This window comes from Hakea prostrata, chromosome 11, assembly GCF_041222555.1.
Source record: "Hakea prostrata isolate BN-2017 chromosome 11, UWA_Hpros_2, whole genome shotgun sequence".
Lineage (NCBI taxonomy): Eukaryota > Viridiplantae > Streptophyta > Magnoliopsida > Proteales > Proteaceae > Hakea > Hakea prostrata.
In genome coordinates this window covers 100,467-126,074 of record NC_142610.1, presented here as the reverse complement: position 1 = coordinate 126,074, position 25,608 = coordinate 100,467, and the positions used below count along the sequence as shown (strand labels likewise).

At 38.0% G+C, this 25,608-nt stretch overlaps 1 protein-coding gene across 1 annotated transcript; it reads right to left on the bottom strand.

Moving 5' to 3' along the window:
- Positions 1 to 16,232: 16,232 nt before the first annotated feature.
- On the bottom strand, positions 16,233 to 21,082 carry LOC148999484 (uncharacterized). The gene is made up of 3 exons (XM_089140670.1): positions 20,301 to 21,082; positions 18,063 to 18,149; positions 16,233 to 17,927 (listed from the first exon to the last, which is right to left on the bottom strand). Exons 1-3 carry the CDS (start codon positions 20,601 to 20,603, stop codon positions 16,833 to 16,835), a joined length of 1,485 nt encoding a protein of 494 aa, XP_088996796.1. The 5' UTR covers positions 20,604 to 21,082; the 3' UTR covers positions 16,233 to 16,832.
- Positions 21,083 to 25,608: the final 4,526 nt, after the last annotated feature.

The window sequence follows — 25,608 nt, the reverse complement described above, 5'->3', positions numbered from 1 at the left end:
TTTAATAAAAATGGAACTAACATAATAGAACACAGATTGCTGAAGATGAACTCAAGATAGAAGACACTAATAGCAATTGAAGTCAAGCCTATGAATGGACATTTCTTGACTCAAAAGTCTTTTTTTCTCCTTTTCCATTATTTTATATTTTGCTAAGACTCAGCTTCCTCTGAAGATGTTTTCCAAGCCCTGATGCTCCTTTGACTAATTTCCGATGTTGAATAACAATATAAGTTACTGTGATAGTGTGAAGAAGGTGGATATATATTTGGTGTATTACTCTTTTTATGAAGTATCAATTGATTGATTTAAGTTTGTGTCTTGCCTTTCAGTGTTTTGCCACAAATTAGCATCATGGAGACTTCATGGTTCTTTCTCTATGTTGGGTTTCATTGCTTCACTCTCAAAACCTGTCTTTCTAATTGAGCTAGTTCCTTATCTGTTGGCAAGTCTAGACCTTCCTGATAATGGCTGATTTGTATAAAGGGATCGACCATGGCCTGGGTCGACCATAGTCTGGTCCGACCAAAACGGATCGACCATGATTATCTAAACCATAACAGATAAGCTCAATCAGCCAACATGAATGATCAAGAACTCTATACAAAAGAAACTCCTGAACATATAAGAACTCTAAGGATGATCAAGGTTTTTGTCCACAAAGACTCTAGAGCAGATGAGATTGAGGACTCTCCAAATAGGAGAGTTGGGAACGAACTTATCAACAAAAGTCCGAGTAGGACTCCAATACAGAAGGAAAGGTGAACAATCCTAGAATCTATATAAATAGATCTAAGGATGAGAGGAAGGTAAGCAATAGTGAATACATCATTCCTATTTGTTCTTCTGGATCGATCCCTTGCTAACTTGCTCATCGAAGACGTTCCTCGACCATCCCGGTGGAGGAAGTTTTTTGCAGGTTATTCGTTTACATTGGCGAATAGGATTTTGCAACAACAATTGGTGCCGTCTGTGGGAAATTGATCAAAAAGTCATGCACACTAGGTCAAGCAGGTTAGTCAGGGAAGAGTCAAGTGAAGGTGAGAAAGAAATTAACAAGGAGGACGTCACCCTAGGAATTGTAAAAATTCCTGAACAGGATGCCTTCCCAAATCCAGCTGACTAGTTCGTAACAATAGGTCAATTCAACGAATTGCAAAAGCAAATCCTAGACTTGAACGAGCTGATTAGGGCAAGCATTCGTCAGCAGGTGACAACAATACCAAAAACTAGCCCGCAAAGTATTCCCATCAATCTTGATGGCAATAAAGAAGATCAGCGCATGCGACGGAAGGAAGGTCAAGCACAAAATCCCGATCACGGGTCTCAACCATCTCAAAGAAACCAAGAGAAGTGAAAAGAAAAGGTTAGGGAACATTCCCGACCTTCACGTGAGGTAGCGTCCAAGGACCCTCCTCTAGCCGACCATCCTAATTGTAAAATCCGGCCTTATACTAACCCTGACCTGGCCCGGATTTTATACTGTTGCAGGTCCGAAGACCCGAAGTGGTGGTAGAAGAGACTTGTGGGCCCTCTTAGTTGAAGATTTGATGCTTGATCCAGAGCCTATGGACATTGACAATGATGCCCCTTACCTGAGCACATTGTCAGTATTGAGTGAAAATCTGCGCATCGATGAAGATTGAATTAGTTGAAGCACTTATTGGACCCCCGTGATCAATCCGAAGGTAGTTTTTGAAACTAGACTTGTTGATTGACTTGTAGGAGAAAACCCAACTCAATTCGGATCTGTCTAGCCTTCCAATTCCCTGTTCTAAGTTGCTGTCATGCTTTGGTCGACTGACAGTCGACCAGCCAGTCGACCAGCAGTAATGGAATTCGAATTTTTACAAAATCACTTCCCATTTTGCCCCTACCTTTTTGGAACTCGTGAATGAGGACCTAAGCTAATCATTTGCACTCCATAGCACAAAGTTGGACACTCTCTTGGGCTTTTCTTGGTGTTTAGAAATATTTTTGACTCCAATCATTAGTATTGCACATCAATCATCAACTCAAGGTATGATTCCTTCTATTCTTCTTCTAATCTAATGATTTTCTACCAAATTATGATCTCAAGACCATGGTTGAAGTGCTGCAACCTTGCAAACACTTAACCATGAGTTTTCCCCATTCAATCCCATGATTAGCACCCCTTTCTTGCTATGTTATGATTCAATTAGGATTGCTTACATTTCATTACTTTGATTCTTTCCATTTCAACCTTGTCTTGATTCAAAATGGATATGTAAATGCATGATAGGTCTAGATTACTATAAATTCAGGATTCTAATTTGATTCTTACCATTCACTTAATTGATTCCCATCATTCTTTACAATTTCAATCAATTCCAATTCAATTATTGATATTTATCATATAGAACATAAAGCTTCGATTTGGGTATTTTTAATTGGACCGTTGGATCGTCATGAAACTTAGTGTGTAGTATCCTCATATTGTTATAATCATGCCCTCCAAATTTCGTGTCTATCGGAGCACCGAAAGGTCAATTTCGGATCAAGTCTTCATTTCTGCCCATGGTTAACAAGTCTTGGTCGACTGACAGTCGACCAAGCCAGTCAACCAAGATATGATAACACCCCTGTACTTGGCCGAATTGATTTGTTTGACCTCCGATTCGATTGTTTTCTTCTTTGATGTTACTTGTATGTTGTCTAGGGTACCAACACTGATTTTTGGGACTATCCTTGGTGATCATTGATTTTATTTACGACTCGATTAAGGTAAGGACGGTCGTTAACTCAAGTACATTGATTATGTGATCATGTCTATACCTTGAGAATTTAGTAAATATATTTCCTAGGTGTACTCCTTTACTATGCATGACTTTTATATACATTCTTGTCAGTAATAGTAGGTTACATGTCATTTGGAATATCATGCTTAATTATACTTTATGATTTCGTATATGATCAATCATGTTATGATATGTCTTTGTTTATATGATGAATTATTGATTGTGAACGATATGATGAGATTGAGCTTGTGATTGACTATGTATGACTTGGGATTGGGAAGTGTCCTTCCGACACTTCTATCCTTGGACATCGGAGGGAATAGTATAGAATATTCTCCGAAGGTGTCCATCGACACTTTCCCGGGTTATTGGATGGCATACATAGGATGGTCTAGGTGTATGGTTAGGATTTTCCTTGTCATATCAGACCCGAATAGGAAGGGTATTGAGACCGAACGACCCGTGGTAGAGTATGGTTGATGGGCGCTCAAGACCGGTATCCACTCCGTGAGAGGACTTGAACCATACTATGGATACCCGAAAGGGGCCATTTATTGGTAGGGTTGCAAATGGATAGACCTAGGCTCACGGGTGCTCAAGATCGGTAACCAACCTGTGAGAGGACGTGAGAGCTTCTCGTTTACCATTTGTGGATGACCAGTAGAGTTGATGAGTCCGTAGTCCGAGTTGATCGGTGCCATAGGATACGCTGACTCTAGTGTGAAGGATACGGAACCGAGTTGGTCAGTGCCATAGGGAAACTATCCGGATCTGACATGATACGACTGAGTAGATGACTTGCATTGGGCTAGGCTATGCCGTGACATGCGCCAGTACTTATACCAATGGTGATGTGAGAGAGTGGTGACTTAACCCCCAGACATGGTTTGATGAGGACTTTACCCAATTACCCCAGCAGACCCAGGATATCTTGTATGATTGAGGGGGAGTGACAGACGACCTAAAGAAGTATGGTGCTATGGCTTAAAGCATGTCTACCTTAGAAACTAGCATACTTAGGGTTAGAATCATATATCATCATTGTCTCATATCATATTGCATCATATCATGAATTGTATCGGATGGACTGTGCATTATGAAACGACTTGCCTTGCTGAGTTCTTTTGAACTCATTCTTTTTGTGCAATTTGTTAGATTATCCTGCAGGTGTAAACGACTCTGATGGCGCCCTCTACGACCCGAGCTATGATCCCGCATACTACCCTTTGGGTGATGGCTACGATGAGAGTCAGGATTATTGTGCCGAGGAGGATTATGGTTCGTACCAGGGTTAGCCCCACCATGGTGAGGGAGTGGCCACGCTGGGTTCACTTCATCCACACTTACAGAAACATTCATTAGGATAGAAGAAACCTTTGCATAGTGCCCCATTTCCCTGGATGACTGTAAAACTTATGGATATATTGTCTTTAACTCTGATGGAATTATTCTTAATACTGTTTGTAATTAAGTTTGAATAACCATTTTCCCTCTAATTTGAAGGGGTGACTTCTGATCACTCTTTCCCCCTTGAGATTACTTTTATGAGAAGTTGATACTTGATATTTTCGCACTCTGATTGATTATCTTCTATTATTCATTTGATCTGTTTATTGCTTACTTTAAACATTGATTATATTGTTCATGATTATGTTATCGTGTATATGGGAGGCATGGCCGCTCGATCTGGATCTTTGGATTGTGGATCACATCCTGGGTATGCCAGATAGGATACCGGCTGGGTGGGTGTGACACTAATGATCGAGAAAGCAGCTCCCGACCAAAGGATAACATCCATGACAGAGAAAATAATGAAACTTCTTGGGCAGCACGCTGATTACATGAATAGGCGATTTGAAGAGTTGGACAAAAAATTGAAGAAGTTGAAAGACTCGGGGAAGGATGCTTTATATTCAGTTTTAAAGGAAGATCCATTTGTCCAAGCAATCTTAGAGGCAGAGATGCCAAGAAATTTTAAGTGTCCACTTTTACTATGTTCGATGGGACGAAGTGTCCAAGGCATCACATAATGCATTATAAATCTATCATGTCCTCATACAGACATAGCAAAGGGGCCATGTGTAGGATTTTCCCTACCTTGCTCATCGGATCAGCATTTGAATGGCTGTTGGGACTCCAGAATAATACGATAGAGAATTTTGACCACCTTGGTCAAGTTATTTTATCCCGTTTTCAAAGTGGAGTAAACACGAAGAAACGAGAGGACACCTTGTTCGCCATCAAGCAAGGATGTACCGAGTCAATTAGAAGTTATCTCCGTAGATTTAATGATCTAACCATTCAAATAGAAAATGTGGATGAGAAAATAGCCTTTCATGCTTTATATCAGGGACTCAATCATGAGGGACTTTTGGAGCGTCTTTTGTTAGATATGCCTGAAACATATGCAAATCTACTGGAGTGTTGCCACAAACAAGCTGAAATATCTGAAACCATAGAGTTTCGAAAGAAGGAGCTGGCTACAGAAGCAAAATATAACAGGCAAAACAGAAATGCAGCTACAAATCCAAGCAAAGGTGCTCAACCTGAGTCGACCAAACATGAAATGCTTAGTTTTATGGACGCTTATTCAGGATATAACCAAATCCTGATGACGAGAAGTACACCATCTTCATAACCAACAAGGACAATTACTATTATAAAGTAATGCCCTTCAGTTTAAAGAATGTTGGAGCAACCTATTAAAGAACTGTCAACAAAAATTTTGCCGACTAGATAGGAAGAAACATGGAAGTTTATGTGGACGATATGTTGGTCAAAAGCACATCAAAGACTGACCACCTAGACGACTTGGCAGAAGTATTCGATGTACTCTGAACATACAAAATGAAGCTCAATCCAAAAAAGTGTGCATTCGGAGTATCATCTGGAAAATTTTTAGGCTTCATGGTGTTTCAGAGAGGAATCAAAGCAAATCCAAAAAAAATAAAGGCCATTATCAAGGTGAAGCCACCAAGGAATGTTAGGGAAATACATTGTTTGACTAGTCAGGTAGTAGCATTAAACAGATTTATAGCCCGGTCAGGAGAAAAGTGCTTGCCGTTCTTCAAAGCTTTAAAGGGTTTAGTCATTTCCAAGGAAGAAATCTGGAACGAAGAATGTCAAAGAGCTTTTGACGAGCTGAAAGAGAAACTAGCTCATACACCTTTGCTCGTTCGTCCAATTCCTAAAAAAGAGCTGCTTCTATACTTAGCCACCTCACCAACGGCTATCAGTGTTGTTTTAGTTCAAGAAAGTGATAATGTTCAAAACCCGGTTTATTATATAAGCAACGTTTTGATCGACGCTAAAACAAGATATCCTGAAGTTGACAAGCAAGCTTTGGCTCTGATAAACGCAGCATGAAAACTCAAGCCATATTTTCAGGCACATTAAATCACTATTCTAACCAACTTTCCATTGAAGAAGATACTACACCGACTAGACCTGGCAGGCCAGCTTGTAACTTTGGCGGTGGAACTCAGTGAACACCAAATACAGTTTGGACCACGACCAACCATTAAAGGTCAAGCATTGACCTTTTTTGGTCAAGATTCACTATCCCAAACACATTGAACAGGATGCCGAGCAACTTCAAGAAAAAAATTGGATTCTATATGTAGATGGGTCCTGTAATCCACAAGGAAGTGGAGCAAGTTTGTTGTTACAGAGCCCTGGAGGATTTATCATAAAGTATGCACTCTGTTTTAAGTTCAAAACTTCCAACAATGAAGCAGAGTATGAGGTGCTCTTGGCTGGTATTTGATTGACAACAGCCTTAGGGATCCAACACTTGGAAATTAGAAGTGATTCACAGTTAATTGTGAATTAGGAGAATGGAGTTTACAAAGCTAAAGAAAAAAAGAAGTGGAAATTACTTGAGCCTAGTCGACAAGTACAAATCGAATTTTATTGATCTATTGGTTAAACAAGTTCTCAGGAAGGAGAAAGACTAGGCAAATGCGTTATCCCGTCTAGCAAAGGAAGACCTAGATATCACCAGACCAGTGGTGTATTTGGAAGAACTTGCAAGCCCGAGCATCCATGTTACCGACCAAATGCAGATAGTTACCGAACAAGGTTGGATGAAGCCGATCATTCAGTACTTAGAGAATGATCAGCTTCCCGAAGATCAAAAAGAGGCTCGAAGAATTCCGCAAAGATCTGCAAGTACCAGTCTCGAGAGGGGGTGTTTGTACAAAAAGTCGTTAACTCAACCATTTCTACGATACTTAGGAGCTCTTAAGGCAATCAAAGTCTTGAGGGAAATCCATGAGGGATTTGTGGAGCACACATAGGAGCACGAGCATTGGCAGACAAGGCTTTAAGGCAAGGATTCTTTGGCCGACCATGCAGACAGATGCAAAATATTTCATTCGAAAATGTGACAAATGTCAAGTCCATGCAAATGTACCACACAACCCAGCTGTGTCACTGACATCAATTCTGTCACCTGTTCCTTTTGCAAGGTGAGGGATAGACTTGGTAGGGAAACTACCTATAGCTTCCGGAGGAAGAGAGTATCTTGTGGTTGCAGTAGATTACTTCACAAAGTGGGTAGAATCAGAACCCCTAGCATTCATCAATGCCAATCAAATGAAGCGCTTTGTGAAACAAAATATCATATATAGGTACGGAGTACCCAAGATATTGGTTCCGACCACAAAAAGCAGTTCGAGAATACCATCTTTGAAAATTTATGTAAGGAATATGGAATCAAACATCGTCTTTCCTTGGTAGCATACCCATAAAGTAATGACCAAGCTGAAGTTGTTAACAGAATTATGCTCGATGGCTTGAAGAAAAGGCTTGACTAGATGAAGGGTAGGTCGGTCGATGAACTGCCCAGTGTCTTATGGTCGTACCAAACAACTGCAAGGATGACCATGGGAGAAACACTACTTAGGCTTGCATATGGAGCAGAAGCCTGAGTACCTGTTGAAATATAGGTCAGGTCCCTTAGAGAAGAAGAGTTTGACGAAGAGGCCAATATTGAGGGAATGAATAGCAACATTGATCTCATAGATGAGGCAAGAGACAAGGCTAGATATCGTCTAGAAGAATATCAAAGGAGGATTGCCACTTATTACAAAACAAAGGTAAGAATGAGACAATACCTTCACAGAGAACTCGTACTTTGTCGAACAACAACTTTAGATCCGACCAACCAGGGAAAGCTCTTTCCAAATTGGGAAGGACCATACATTATAAAACAGTAGGTCGCCCTAGGAGCTTATCATCTTCGTGATCCAGAAATCGGGCAACTGATTCCTCGATCATGTAACTCAAACAACCTTAGAAGGTACTATCAGTAAAATGGGCCAGTAACCTGACCGAGTAGCTTTACTTTAAAGACAATTTAGATTTTGCAAATTTCTTTAAGGGTAATTTTGTTACAACACTACTTCATCAAGAAAAGTAATTCAGTTATTCTCTTAAGAAAACTATGATATCTTCAAACATATATGTTCCGAGCACATCTATCCGAACATATATCAAAACATAAGGTCTGAGCAAGTGTGTTCGAACAAACATGTTCCGATCACTTATAAATTTTAAAGCAAGTATCTCTGAACACATATGTTCTGAGAACTTATCAAAAGGATATCAATTCAAAACAAGTATCTCCAAACACATATGTTCCGAGCACTTATCAAAAGGATATTAATTCAAAACAAGTATCTTTGAACACATATGTTCCGAGCACTCATCAAAGGATACCAGTTCAAAACAAATATCTTTGAACACATCTATTCCAAGCACATGTTATAAACCAGAATGTCTGAACACATGTGTTCCAATCAAATATGTACCGAGCAAATATTCGAACATACATCAAAATCATGTGTTCGAGCATCAAACAAGGCTAAAAACACCGAAGATCAAAAAGATTTGGAATGGGAGTAATCATGGTTGAGAAAGTCATGCTCATAGTCAACATAATGACTTCTTCAAGCAATTATGCTCGGGGGCAAGGAGAAGAGATAAAAGATGTACAAAACCTTAACAAAGAATGCAACATAAGCAAACGAGCATCAATACTTCCACGATCATAAAGCAAAATGAGCAACAACACAAAAAGAAAAACCTTTGTAAAAGGGGTATCTTCTACCTTTATAAAGGTAAAAACAAGAACTAACTTGTACAACCAAAGGAACAAAGAGAAACACTTACAAAAATAAGTAAAGAAAAAGTTTTTTCTTCACAAAAAGGTAAGTGCAAATAAAGTTAGAAAAGTAAGATTGTTCCTTAAAAGATCAACATTGATCAATATAAATCAAGAAGAGGGCTGTTCATAATCAATATGCTTGAACTGCTAAATCTACTCGGAATTAATTGGGTCGTTAGCTCCCTATGAGGATTCACCGGCATGAGATTCCTCCTTAGGGGCCAGCTCCTAGTTTGACTCGAGAAAATCCAGAACATCCACTTCTTTTGGTAGGGAGAAAACTAGCTTGCCGATAGCCCATTCTGGTCGGGGAATCTTCAAGTCATCAAAGATGCCCAGGTCAATGAACTTCTCAAACTTCTGCAGATCAAGACCCTGAAATTCTCCAATGATACTTGAAAATGCATACCGCCGACCATACTTGAATGCTGGAGCAACCACTTTAGCCATAAACTCATGACATCCCTTGGTAGAACCCATCAATGGGTGACCTTGTGCCTCAGTTTGTTAGAAAGATCTACAAAGGTAGCCGGAGAAGCCTGGGCAACTTGGTCGGTCAAATCTCTAATCACTTAAGCAAAAGTTAAATTTTCCTCTTTGGCAACCACAAGTTCCTTATTTTTGCTCGCCAATAGCTTCTTTTTCTCATCTAACTCAAGTTTCAAACAGACCAACTGTTCTTCGACAAACTTAGTTTGCCTCTCCAGGATCATGACTTTACCCTGTAGCTCGGACTCCCAACTAACCAGTCTCTCATTAGTTGCTTTAAGATTGGATACTTGAATATCCATGTCTTTAACCTTTTCGCTGAGCTGTTGGGCACTGACATGATCCTTCCTAGTAGCATCCAAACTACCCCCCCCCCTATGGCTTGAGTCAAGGCACAAAGTAACTTGACCCAAAAAAAAAAAAAAAAAACCTTAAAAATTAAGGAAAAAAGGGGGTTACTCGCCCATTAAAAAGGAAAAAAGGTCTTGAAGAATATCAAAAAGTCTCAACTTACTTGGTTGTGGCCGAGCCCACCCAAAAATTGTTGGCCGACACGCAACAACACACCAAAAATCCAATCCTAAGCAACTAGAGTTCCATTTTGTTAATTATTTATCGCATAAGAATTAGGGGTGAGCAACCAATAGGGATGAAGGATGGGCGCCTCTAAGGATTGTGAACTCAGCAAAATATCTAAAGAAGGGCGAGGAGGGCTAGAAGGAGGTGGAACACTAGCATCCTCCTCGGAAGAAATAGCTGAAGCTACAAAATAGAGTGAACTCTTTTTCTTATCTGGCCAGAGAGGTAAGTCGGAAGAACCAGGCCTCTTAAGAACCGATGGAACCAGAGTCACCTTACTTCTTGAAGAACAAGCACGTTTAGGCTTCGTCGGGCATCTAGTCTTTGCTTCCTCCATATCTTTGTCCGCCAACGAGCACACTGAGCAGGGTTGAGCAACACTAAGGCAAATATTAAATATAAAGTTAGCACCGAAAAAAAAAAAAAAAAAAAAAAAAAAAAGCAGCAAACTTTTCAGAAAAAAGAGCTTACCAGGGAGGAACCCCAATGACGCAATATACTGGGGTATTCCGGGCAATGGCCATTAACGGAAAATTGATTCTTGTCTTTGGTAGGGAGTCAGAGAATTCACTCCCTGACACACTCCTCAGTTGCAGATAGATCTGGAAAATTGTTTGATCCTCTGGTTGGTCCATGGACCCAGTAGATTGGGAAGGAAGGTTCAAAGGGTGGCCAGACGAAAAAGAATTTCGGGCGCCACTCTTTAGTGTTGGATGGGAGTGTGCCATTCCCTATGAAATTCCCTTCCCAACCACATTGATGGGAAATACGTTTTGAAAGGTAAAACCATCCATCTTGCTCCTGTTTCTTCGCCATAAAAAAAATGAAGGAAAAGCATAAGAGATAGACAGACTTTAACTTGTTCACCCTGACAGAACCCCCAATAGCAGATGACATTGCGCCAACTGTTGGGTGCAAACATGCTCAGGCACATCTGAAAGTGAATCATTATCTCCCTGAACAAAGATTGAACGGGAAGTCTAAGACCATCTTAAGGGCAACTTCATAGAGGCAGAATTCCCCGAGATAAGGAGTGTTTGCCTTCTCATCACTAGTCGGGACCCTAAGAACAAAATCTGATGGTATCTCATATTTTTTACGAAGGAATTTTAACCTTTCTTCTGTCATGTGTGATGGTTGGAATTCAGGTCCAGAGGAAGATGGGTAATAATCTATGTGGTCGGGAGTAAGGTCTTTATTTTGTCCAATCATATACTCCTCAGGAGAAAAACTATCTTTCCACCTCTTTCTCTCGGCCTTGAACTTGACCCTGGCACTTAAGGAGGTCCTATTCTGAGGAAAAGATGAAGACGAAGGTTGGGAATGTGTGCCGACCTCATCACCATCATTACTAGAAGGATCTCGACCAGAGTAAGAAAAAGGATCACTGGATTGACCACTTGAACATTGCTCAGTATCTATCAAGTGTTCGGGATTAGAATCACTCAAGGTCACAGAACCAAAAGGCCTTTCTTCGCTCACTTTTTTGGGTTTAGAAACTATAGTTTTTACCCTCTTTACTAGGACCATGATGTTCTAAGCAAAAGTAGAGGGAAAGGGCAAAAGAAAACACAAAAAAGGAAGAAGAAAACAGCATAAGAAAAACGGTAGAAATCAATGGCACCATCACGTATATTCCATTATAAAGTAAACGAAATGGAGAATAAGGAAAGGAACTTACTCTTTCTTACTTGTTCAAGGCTCTTACTCTTTCTTACTTGTTCAAGGCTCTTCAGAAGAAAACCAACAATGCGTTTTGGTTCTCGTATGCGCAGAAATGAAGTGAGAAAAGAAGAAGAGGGAAAGAATATTTAAACGTCTGTGAAGATTCCAATCCAAGACATTAAAATTATTTCTCTTCAACTATCCAAATGAAAAGCTCTTAAAATATCCTAGAGATACCCATCCAATGGTGGCCATATTCAACAAATGAACGGCTGAGATGAGGAGTCTTTTCATTATCCAACCACATAATTATGTGACATGACCCATTGATGACAATGGCACATGTAGCACAACTCGAGGAGAACATGCGTCAGTTAACACGTGCGATGAACAGCTACCCATTAAAGCGACATTTCAATTTTCGAAGTGGGGAAGATGCACGGGAGCAATGATATAGATACTAACCGAGCACACATGTAACAAATGAAGAAAGAACAGTCCCTCTGGCCGAGCATACAGCTACTGACACCAAGGGACTGGGGGGGCTATGATAACGATTGATCTATATAAAGGATCTACCACAACTTGGGTCGACCAATCTTGGTCTACGATAGTCCGGTCCGACCAAAACAGATCGACCATGATTATCTAAACCATAACAGATAAGCTCAATCAGCCAATAGGAACGATCAAGAATTCTATATAAAAGAATCTCCCGAACATAAAAGAACTCTAAGGACAATCAGGGTTTTTATCCACAAAGACTCTAGAGCATATGAGATTGAGGACTCTCCGAGTAGGAGATTTGGGAACGAACTTATCAACAAAAGTCCGAGTAGGAGTCCAATACAAAAGGACAGGTGAACAACCCTAGAATATATATAAACAGATCTAAGGATGAGAGGAAGGAAAGCAATAGTGAATACATCATTTCTATTCGTTCTTCTGGATTGATCCCTTGCTAACTTGCTCGTCGGAGACGTTCCTCGACCATCCTGGTCAAGCATGTTTTTTGCAGGTTATTCGTTTACACTGCCGAACAAGATTTTGCAACAACAATTATATATTTGGTGTATTACTCTTTTTATGAATATCAATTGAGTGATTTAAGTTTTGTGTCTTGCCTTTCAGTGTTTTGCCACAAAGTGGCATCATGGAGACTTCATGGTTCTTCCTCTCTGTTGGGTTTCATTGCTTCACTCTCAAAACCCGTCTTTCTAATTGAGCTAGTACCATATCTGTTGGCAAGTCTAGACCTTCCAATTGGTGTTTCTTCACATCAAAACAACTACATTGGCATATGGTACAGAAAGATTTGAGAAGGGACATTTGTTTGCTGGGAGGCAAGCAGAGATAAGCCCATTTTTTATAAGTATTCAGTACAGCTGAAACTCCTAGAAGATGGAAGTCAGTTCTCTTTGACTCATCAAAAACCTGCATTTTCTCCACAAATTTGACCACCTTTACATTGAATTCTACTGAGGCTGTGCTTCTTGACTCTGGAATTGTAGTTTTGAGACAAACTAAATTCCTCTGCTGTCATTTGTCAGAGTTCTGAATCACCATACTAATACTTGGTGGCCAGGAGAGAAGCTCGGGCTGAATAAGCTTGGTCAAGGAGACAGCTCCGATCCGAAGCATACACAACTGGGACAATTCAGCACATTAACCTCATTCACCTCCACGGATTTTGCTTTTGTCGAGCACCCACAGGTTGCTCTTCTATGACTTTATGCCAAATGGTTCTTTAGATTGCCATCCATTTCATGACAAAAAGGACATTGAGGTTTTAGATTGGAAATGACAACAAAAAAATCTATCTTGGAACAGATAGAGGACTAGCATATCTACACAAATTAACTGCAGTGACTGTGTTGTGACCTTCAGAAATTGAGATATAGAAAAGGAAGGTTGAGAAAAGAAGAGAGCCTTAGAGAGAGGGGAAAACAGGGGATTGAGGAAATAACATTTTTCATTACCTTTTAGGGTTCCTCTTACCAGCTTTATACAGCTCCTTACCACAGTTAGACATAGGGATTGAAATTGATCCGACAATCATTGCAATGAAACCAAACACAAAACCAAACAGTGAAATAACTAACCAAACACAAAAAGCAAAAGCAAATGAGTAACAAACAGCAGGGGTTTGTTCAGCAGCAGATATTCCCTTATTCTCAATGAGCATAACTCTCCAGGTACGCTGGCTTCTTTCCCCTTCTATCAGACCGATGTGGAAGCTCAGTATTATGGTCCTCTTCAGTTCCAACTTGTCTTTGTGTGCTGACCTGTCCTTGTCCAGATGGCACTCCCACTGTGTTCATATCAGACTGCATCATACATTGTGATGTCAAGCCTGAGAACATACTTTTAGATTGGCATGACAAAGCTTGGTGAAGAATTCAGTTGGATGTTGACAAGCATAAGAGGGAGTGAGAGACCATTGGATATTTTGCAACAGAATGGATTCAGGTGCACCTAAGATGATGAAGCTCATAGGCCATCAATGGGACTAGTGTCTCACATGCTTGAAGGGCTAATGGATGTTACTCCACCTTCATTTCCTAAAACTCTCAAAGCTTTAGAGGAATCCTCATCTAGTTGGAGTTTGTGAGCATTTACTTCCCAGACGAAGAGCACTATGTTGGAAACAATATCCAACACATGAATAAGCTGAAACTGTTGGTAGATATTTCATCAATGGATTGACCAGTTAGAACAGTACTGTGTAGGGTGTGATCATGGTTCATCACCATACAGATATACTATACAGTAGAAATCAGGGACCAGTCAATCCAAAACAGAGCTTCTTTAAATCAAAACAGAATTATATTTCTCTCATACCTCAAATCCATATTATACCATAGGACAAACCAACAAGATTTCCTAATTTCCACTTGGAACTCATACCAAACTAGTGAACTAAGATACAGGAACCTCCAGAACCACTGGAAATTGTTGGTTTCTGAAACTCAGATCAATGGAAGTAGTACATTAATCTACCTAGTAGAGAACCATGTATGGCTAGAGATGGCAAGTATTCTATGAGATCTACTTTAATTGGTTGATCTATTTTATTTTCATTATCAAAAAAGATGTCTAACCATTCAAGAGCTAAAAACTGCCACATTAAGGTAATCTATCATTTTCTTCCTCATTGATGGAGAATCATTCAGTTGTGTCATCCTTGATCCTCCATGGCTGTGCTCAGTTTGTAGGCTCCATCTTAGCTCAGAACCACAAAACTGATCCAGTATTGATGGTGCTATCTGTAAACCATTTCAAGCTTTATCATTTCATCAATATTGCAACCAGTCTTGATAAAATTTTAATGGTCACCATCCTCGAGTTCATCTCCACTTTTTGATCTCCTAATGTAGAGATTAGGATCTTTCCAATTCTTGTTCTGTCAGAGAGAAAGGGCTAAAACGAAATGAAATAGATGATTAGAAAGAAGACAGAAGAACAAAATATCATCTTCAATGGCCAGGGCCAGTCTCTCGAATGGAAGACTTGCTTCAAGACTCCTCATTTTTCTCTTCAAACAATCATGTTGGTTTTTAATTGGTTGCCCATGGATTCAAGAACGAGGTTTTCAAATAATGGAATTGAGGATGGCAGATTCTAATCAAATCAACCAATTCAACAGTCATTTCTTCTAGAATGCTTTCTCTTTCTGCAGTAGCCTTTTGGAAATAAAATGGTAAGCGTATTATTAAATATTGTTTCAAAAGACCATTTCAATCTTATCAAAATTTTATGAGATTTCAAAATCTGTATTTTTCCTATATACAGAATTGAACAGTCGCAGAGAATTATCAGAATCAAAATGACGGGAATATCCAAAATTTCGACAAAACAATGCATTCTTTACATTAAAATCTCCCACAAAAAAAATCTTCAAAATATTGCATTTCTTTATTCTGGCATGGCAGCTTGTTTCTGCGAAGGTGAAATATTCAAATTTTTATCTACCCAAAAAGGTTAACCATGGTACAAAATTCAGTCGAAATGTGACCGAAATTTCGCATAAAGAAACTCATAAGGACCGAAAAAAAATCCTCAGTTTCAATCCAAACTGACGAAACGTAGTCGAAACTTGGTTCAACCCAGTTGGACCAGCTGGTTCATGAGAAAAAAAATTTTCCAAATTTCGTGGAAACTTGGAACTTTTTCCTGCAAATTTTCAATTTTTTTGTTTATTTCATGTTTCCCCAAATACCACGACGAATACCCCCTCCATCAGAACTTCCCTATCCAAAGTGCGTATTCCCTTAAGCTAGTTATCTTAAGCATGTTGATGACCAGACTCATAAAGTTACAGCTATCGATTACCTTAACAACCATAGGCATAAAATGTCATGGGATGTCTATGTTTGTTAGTTGGTGGAGAGGATGTTACAGACAAAGTACTACTCAGCTCACATGATGAATCCACTCTTGGCACTCCTCTTAGCACTAGGTTGTATTTTCCTTTTATTGTCAACTATTTTGATGTTAGAAATTATATATTGAATTTTATGTACTTAAGTAGTTAAGTTTATAATGTACTTTTTGGACAACGCTACATTGATGTTATGTACATTAAATAACATATCTATATTGATTTTTTTAGCAAAATACAACCAATGTGTTCTTTATACTCTAATTAGCTTAAATACAGAAGAATCACCCACCCCAAAATAATCTCTAAAATCAGTCAAAACTTGATGTCGAATCTTGTACGGAAAAGTCCTCGGTTTCCTCAAAATTTCCCAAGTTTCCACCTAAGTTTCCCATTTTCACCTGGTCAAAACTTGAGTTTCCCTCGAATTTTTTACCATGAAGTTAACACAAGATTTTGAAGTAGAAACTAGATTTGGAACAATGATCATAAGTAATATAATTACCCTCTTCTATTGCCATACATCTGAACCTTCAACACTCTTCTTACTTCTCCAAAGATCCTCAGCAGTGTTGAGATTAACAAAATATTATCTCAAAATTTTGTTAAAAGGCTATAAAATAGTAAGATTTGGAAGCCACCGAGTCCTGTACAAACTACATAGCCTCCCCCCCTAAATCTATTTTTGCTGCTACAACTGTACATAAGAAGAAGGGTCTTTACCACATTCGAAGTCTAGCATGGAAAGAATAGATTAATTCGCTAGACATGTGCAAGAGCGGCGAGAGGCCTAAAAGAAGGAGTTGTTCCAGTCGTCAATCTCGGTAGCGTCCACAAAATTCATGTCTTCTGCAATCTCAGAATTTAACTCATGTTCGCAAGTCTCAAGCCACTTCTCCAAACAGAAGTCTGATGAACCAGGATTTAAGTCCCCAGCATACAGGGGAATTGCAGCAATACCCATTGGACTTCCATTCTTGTGCAAACTCTGGGCAGGTTGCAGATTGGAGGTTGGTTGTACACTTCGAGTTTGGGGTCCTTTTGCAGGCAAAGTTTGAATACTCTGGATTGAAGGGTCTATCCATCCCGAGTTGAAGGCTGATGCACCAGGATCTGACAAAGCTGGAGCTGGATTCCCATGTTGATACAAAGTTTGATAATCAGCCGATTGAGGAATTGGCTGACTAGAGAGCTGGGGTTGAGAATTACCATATGACTGACATCCTGAGAAGTTGCTCACAGTAATAGGTTGGGAGGAACTCTGACAAGAACCAAAATTAGCATCACTTCCCATGTGAAAGTCCTGCCACCCCATATTGAGTTCAACGTTTTGCATTAACATCGTATGTTGGTTCCTCAGTAGCTGGGATGTGTATCTGTTTCTTCTGTCAGATGAACCATAATTTTGTCGGTTCATTTGGGAAACTGTTGGTACATATGGCCTCTTGAACAACTGAGGCCCCAAAGTAGCAGCAACATGGTTCCTCTCCCTTTGAATGAGATGATTTGTACCAGGCATTGTTGGTAATCTCCTTAAATTATATGGGTGTCTGTTTCTGCTCATGGTGTTACTTCTAGGTACAGGAAAACTGTTCATTGATGGGCAAGCATGGAGTGGCGGTGAAGAGACTGAATGTACTACAGAACCTCTATTTCGGAGTTGCATTTGATTGGATGCTAGTGGACAGTTTGCGAAGGAAGGAGTCATTGAATGATTGGTCACAGGAAGCTTCTCGGCTGGCCTCAATGGTAATGCGCCTCGCTTACTTTTCCTCTCTATCTGCCAAATTTCCTCTTTATCGGTGGAATGACAATGATCAATAGGAGAAACACCTGTGCCCCAGTAGCAGCATGGTGCAGGTGAGTCACAAACATAACAATGGCACTGCAGTTTTGAGAGACTACCAAATCAAAAAAAGGGCAAAAAACTATCATATTTGAATAAAACAGTGAGACAAACAATGAAACAGCAATACAAAGTAAAGGTCCTTGTTTAACCTTAATGAGTAAAAGAGCATACCAAATCACAGTACGTGTCATGTGGAGTTGAACTGAAAGGATATTTAGCACACAGGTGTCGTGGGTGAGGGTAGTCTCTGCACGCTAACTGCCATAATATGGAAACAGAAATCAGAGAATCAGAGCAACTTGCTGAGAGAGAGATATGATAGAGACATCCAGATGGGAATTGCTTCAGGAGTTTCAAAACAGTCCTAAATCATGCTAGGAATAGCAAGGAACCAACATCACAGGTTTCACAACAGATGGACAAAAATAGTAATGGTGATGCCAAAGATGTCGCAACTCTTAAAATCAAGTGAATCATGCTAGGAATAGCAAGGAACCAACATCACAGGGAGCAAATATAAGATTGCAGGTAATTAGGCTGAAAATTTCTAAGCATGAGACAATACAAACATACACATTATGAGAAATGTCTCTCATGATGTGAAACATTTGTAAGACATCAATAAGCTCTTTCTGCAAATCACCCATTGCTCACTGGGAGCAACTATCCAGATAATCACTAATAACCCTATCCTTGGAAGCTATAACATGCATTCCAAATGCACAAGAGGGAATCAAAATTTTAAATGTAGCTCAACAACTCTAATCATTTCATCTCTTAGATATCAAAGAAGTGGACAAGTTTGCAGGTAATTAGGCTGAAAATTTCTGAGCATGTGACAATACAAACATACAAATTATGAGAAATGTCTCTCATGATGTGAAACATTTGTAAGACATCAATAAGCTCTTTCTGCAAATCACCCATTGCTCACTGCCCATGGAAAGAATGGAATGATCCACTTCACTTATAACAGGACTAGTCAAATATTTACTGTGTAGTAAAGAAAGCAGTCAGTTATGTTGAGGTTCTTAATGCCAATCCAACAATAAAATATCTTTTCTAAAAACATTTAATCAGAAAGGGAAGGTGAAGGAAGGCCACCAGATTTTTCTTCCCAGCCAAGATGACAATCTAACTGCCATTAGGAGTAAAAAATGGGATGGTTGGGCTCACTACAGGCATTCCATGGATCCTTGACGCATCCCAAACGTCCCTTTCAACCACTGCAAACTACCAAGGATCACATATCCATCATGATCTAAGTCAAAAAATCAGATAGCATAAAAGTCATTTTACAATGAGACCCAAGTGGTAACCAATCAGGATAGACTAAAAGCTGGCAAACCATATAGGAGCTTTGTAGAATTCCGAAGAACAACCACTCTGGTCCGAATTTGATTAATTGACTTAAGAAAATCCTAAAATCAATTGTGAATATGAGAAATATTGCCACAGATCCTTAGTAGCAATCCAGTGAATATAGCAATGTGTAGGATGACAGTTTCTTGGTGAAATACTTGTGCTAAGGACAGAAGGGAGCAAATAAACAAGACCACTGGAGCCAGAAGTCACCATGCACTGCAATTGTTAGCAGAGGACTAAATTAACAATAAACAACCTGAGAGCATCAAGGTCTTTATTATCAGGATACACAAAAAACAAATAAATTTTTTTACTTGAAATTAGTTTCATCAGACATTTGGGTAAACACATTCTGGTAAATAAGGTTGGGGGCTTGGAGCTTTAGTAGATGGGTCACGCTCTAGATCACCCCAATCCATTCCCAACCCCTTTTTTGTTCTTATTCCATAATTGTTCTTACCCAAGCAGACATCTCCCTGCAAAGAAACACTCTTTCCACTTTTTTGAAACTAAAATGCATAAAAAAGGAATCCAGAACCCATTCAAAAGCCAAATAAATAAAAACACTAATCTACACTCAAAAATTGTTGGGGTAAGGCTGTGTACGAAATTTGGATGCCTACCGTGGGTTCGCCCTTTACTTATACACACACAAAAGGAAGATACTTTTACACTGTTTTGAAACTAAAAGTTCATCCAAAAAAATTTAGCACATATACGGTGAGCTTTAGGCGTTTGCGTCAGGCTTTAATCACTCCAATCGATTCCCATCCCTTCCTTACTCGCTGTTCTTACATGAGCAGGCCCCCAAGAGAAACACACTTTCCCACTGTTTTTTAATTAAAGTTAAATTAAACAAAGAAAAACGAAGAATACAGAATCCGTTCAGAACCAATTAAATGAGAAGACTCTCCCTCTAAACCCTAGGGAAGCACATCTTTACACTGATTTGAAACCAAAATACATCAAAAAAACAAAAAAGACATAAATCAGATTCCACTAAAAAACTAAGTGGAAACTCAACTCAGATACAGAATGTGATACCTGTCCCTTCTCACCGACAATGAGCAACTCATCCGATTCATCGGCCGATCTATTTACAGATGCAACTGGGTTATCAGGGTCACCATCCAATACAGTACAATCATCGTCTGAATCATCTCCAGAGACCAGTTTTGCTTTGGAACTCTGCTTCTCGCCCACAAATTCCACACCATCAGAATCCTCAGTTTCACAACCACCCGGATTAAACACTTGATAGATCCAATCAAGATTATCGAAACTGCGGTCATCCCACCCACAATCTTCTTCAGAACTAATTTCAAGGATTTCGGAGTTAGGTTCCATGAAAACTCTAAAAAGCAGGAAAAGGTCGACAAGATACTGAAGCTCCTTCCTTGGGATCTCAGAATAACAAAAAATAATGGGTTCAGCAGCAGTTAGACTCAAAATCTGCCATGCCCAAAAACTCACTAGGGCTTTGGACTGGAAGGAAACAATAGTTTCAGACGGTATGTTCTTGGTGCTTGGGTTTCAGAGACGACAGATATAGTGAAACATAAGAACAGAAGAAAAAGGGAAACGAAAAGTGAAAATAACTAGGAAGTTTCCAACAGATGAGTTTGTTCACTTCTTGCCGTCACACTCTCTCCTTCATCATTCATGAAATTCCTTGAAACTGCAAAGGAAAGTGCACAGTTTTTCTTGATTATGCAAGACTGATTTCTCAAAACAGAACACAGGGAATAATTGCCGACTCTGTAACTTTGAAAGGATTCTCGACAATGGCTGTGGCTGGGTTAATTAACCACAGAATTAGTGTGAAAGAGGTAACGGCCATTTTGGTCATTGTAGGCTTGTAGCCTTTATGTGTACCCCATATCAACATGCACAAGATTTGGCCGTACAAGATTTGGCCGTTTGAGTCAACAAACGTGATTCAAAATTATTCTTGAAACTGTTTCTTCTTCTTCTTTTTCTTTTATTTATTTATTTATTTTTATTAAAATCTGACGTTTACTATTATTCGCTAGCTTATTTACTTACAAGATTCCACTTTCTATAAAATTACTGTTTTCTTAATTAGAATTTTACCGTTGAATGTTTAGTATCTATTTTGCTATTTAAGAATTAAGAAATAAGAAAAATATTATTTTTATTTATAAAAACATATAAAATATCAATTTTAGCTTAGTAATCTTGTTATTTTGTATTCAAAAAAGTTGGCTCTTAAATTTTGAAACTAGATGAGGTCTTTTACTAAGGAAAAAAGGTGAAAAACATACAAAAAGAAGAAGATGATGTGTCAGGAGACACTGTCAAACGTGGCGTAACATACTTAATAGTTTTCTTCTCCTTACAATGCTCAATAGAGGGACCTAGAATTAGGAACTTCTTAAAATTGATAATGTCAAATTGATAAGCAAATCAATAAGAACCATACTTTGAAATCTCTTTCTCTCACAATAGCTTAATAGTGAAAATTACATATGCTGAATATATGAACTTCGTAAAATTGATGTTTTGAATTTCCTAAAATTGACAACATCAATCTCTTTCTCTCACAATAGCTTAATAGTGGTGATTGACACTTCTCAGTGAATAGGTCAAATGTTCGACTTTCCTTGTGGTATACGAAATAGTCCCCACCCTGAACTTATTCTCTGTTTACTCTAGTCAAAACTTTGACCTCCAATTTCCCAAAAAGTTGAATTCTTACTTCTCATTCTTCCATGATATTTTAAAGGTATAATTACTGTTGCCCCCTTTCTGTTTTAGCTTAATTACTACTTTATCCTCTATATTTTTTGAAATTATTAATTCAACTTTAGATTTTACCTATAATTATTGTTGTCCTCCCTCCTCCGTTAGTTATATAATGACATAACAGTTTTTATTTATTTAAAAATTCCAAAATAACTCTTAGGTTTTGTTTTACTTATTTATATTTTATTTGGTAGTTCTTTTTTTTTTTTTTTTATATTTACTTTTTAATTTGGTATTATTTTTTAGATTTTGTTATTTACTTTCCAATTTGACATGTCAATTTTATGAAGTTCCTATCTCCATTATGTTTTCATTTATTTACTATTTAATTTGACGTTATCAATTTTATGAATTTTTTAATAGAAAAAAACAATAATTTAGGTAGTCATTTTTTTAAATTCAAAATGATAAGAATACAAGCAGGGAACTTAGTTTCGGTGAAATATCACCGAAATTCGCCCCCTGGCGAAACAATATCAGGGGGTGAAACAATATTTAGCATATATTGCCGAGAAATTGGCGATATCTCGCGATATATCGGAAAAATCAATTGTTTTTTTTTATTTATTTTTTATATGTTTTTTTTTGCATTTTGAGGTGATTTCTCTCGCGATTCTATCACAATCTTACCAATTTTATCCCAATGATTCAAGACTCAAAAGTTAATGTGCTAAATGTAATTAGGAGGAGAATCTACATAGAATAATTTATAAATAGAGAAACATTTTATAGCAAAATCTTCAAGATTAATGAGCAATCTTACCAACTATATTCTAGTGATCTAGTCCTCAAAAGTCAACATGCCAATGTGGTTAGAGAAAAGTATATATACATGAAATAATGTATGGAAACAATTTAAATTATGAAGGGATTTTGTAATAGAATCGTCGGTTAATCATTCCAACTATGTCCAAATGATTTAGGCCTTAGAAGGTAACACGTTAAATGTGGCTAGGCAGGAGATTTAAATGGAAATATTTATAGGAAATAATTTAAATTTACCACATATTTGCATCAAATTAGGATAGGCATCAAATTTGGGCTCAAAATGACAAAAAATACCCCCGAAACTGGTGGGCGAAAATTACAGAAAGTTAACATGCCAAATGTGATTAGGGAAGAGTGTATACATGAAATAATTTATGGAAACAATTTAAATTATTAATGAATCTTGTAATAGAATCTTCATAGTGATTGGATAATCATTTCAATTATGTCTGAATGATGTAGACCTCAGAAGGTAACATATTAAATATGACTAGGTAGGAGAATTTAAATGGAATAACTTTTAGGAAATAATTCAAATTTACCACATATTTGCATCAGATTAGGATAGGCATCAAATTTACTAAAATTATTGAGTAAAAATACTCAAAAAAATTGGGGCAAAAATTTCTTTATGGGGGGCGAAATATCGCTGACATCGCTCGGTTCGTTGAATCAGGCAACGAACCCAGCGAACCGGGCGAAACTTCGTTCTTCGAATACAAGCACAACAGACGAAGACAACAGTAGTTTCATAAAAAGGAAGGTCATTTTAGTAATTAAACTATAACACATGGGACAACAATAATTATCCCTATTTTAAAATAACAAAATTACTCTTTGTTTTGATCCCTTTAGTGGACTAAAGCAACTTTGTTTCTTTTTCTGATTTTCTCTCTCTTTACCCCCCAAAAAAAAATCTAATATATTTGATTAGGTGTGTTTTTACTTATTTATTTATTTTTCCTTTCTCCCTCTTTCATAAAAGATTTACTTTTAAATCTTATCTATTTTTTTATTTCCTTTGATGTATTTTTATAAAAGAAGGAGAAATTAAGAAAAATACCCCCCATCATCATATGCTTAATGAATTGTCAAAAAAGATGGAGCAATAGAAAATTAACATTAATCACATTTAATGGTTCCTATAAAAGAAAACAGAGAAAAAAAATCTTCTATAAAAGAAGAAAAACAATATATAATCATACTACTATTATATAATCAAGAACTAAGGGATATGGCTTTTTTTTTTTTTAACCTAAAAACTCGACATGTTTAAAAGATGTCTAAAAGTGTAACTTTACATTTTACATTGAATAAGTATTAACTAAATTAATATTAGTATTTATTCAAAAAAGTTGAATTATGTTATAAATAATATTTATTATGAATGTCCATTACCCCAAAGAGATTATACTTCCAATTGAAGATCTCAACTACCTCAGGATGCAATATTGGTGAAGATCACAACCATCTCATTACACAATGTTGACAGTCAATATTTCCATTCTATGCACATTCTATCTTGGGTGGCAATTTATCATTCCATATCAAGATTATCTTATTGTGTATGAGAATCATATATTATATTTCTTTGTAGACTCTGATATTACCATATCAGAGAAGATGTTAGTTCCATTATAAATATGTAATGACTAACTCAATAGAAGGGCTGAACTGATCTTGTCTTTCTTCTTTGTATTCTATATTTTCTCTTTATTTTATAAAACGTTATCAGCACGATTCTGCTCGAAGTAATTGTGAACGATTCCGCTCAAAGTATTGTGTTTTGAGAAGAAAGACAGCAGACTATGTACCTCCTCACGCGTTTTTGTAAACAATGGAGTTTACCTTCTCCATCTTGAAATGTAAGTGCATCGTGATAGAAAGGTATGTATTTTATTGAATATCAGAATCAAATAACATATTGTTGGTGCTAAAATTGCCGATAGCCTCGAACCGCCACCTTCGCACCGAACTCCTCATATCTAGATTGATCTGGTTTGCTCTTCAGTCAATCAACCTCTCGCTCCTGAACAATAGAACACCAGTGAGAAACGGAGCCGATCGTCTTGATCGGGGTCGCGTCTCCGACGGTCTAGTCAGAATGGTGAAGACGATGCTTCAGGGCTCGAGAGAGCTTCTAAGGTGTTCTAATGGAGTAAAATCAGAGAGTATCAGTGTTCAGGTTGATCTTAGAGACTTACCTTCTTATGAATCCTCCTTTCCCTTTTATATAAACTTTCCCGCTCATAATACTTTCAATCATGACTGTTGGATCATCGTTTTTGATTGGATGGTGCTGATCATCCTTTCTTTATAATCTTGAACGGACCCATAGATTCTTTCATCTCATCAGTTGAATCCGGTTGAACCTGGTTAGACCGGTATAAACCGGAAGTGGATATTTTAGTCACAACACAAGCCCCCAAGCCTACTGATCAGGTTGAACTTGTATGAGACTCTGGTCAGGAGGTTTGAACTTTTCTAACAAAATCATCCAACATACCCTGTTCAACTTTTATGTCTTTTCTCAAGGTACTTTATGATTTCCAAAAAACTATGACGCCAGGTCATCATATCATCATTAACTTGAAAGTTGATCTATGGCTCTCCCCCCTTATAAAATCATAACTTTTGTAATAGTCAAACCATCTTGCGTGATTATTACATTTTTGTGCTCAGCCCCCAAATCATCCTGTAAACCAGCTGAAATCTCCTTCTTTTCAGACTTTTCACAAATTCTTAAATATAACTTTTCATCTTCCTTAACGTTATCTCCTCTCGCGCCGTTTGATCATAAATTTTGTCTCTTCCCCAT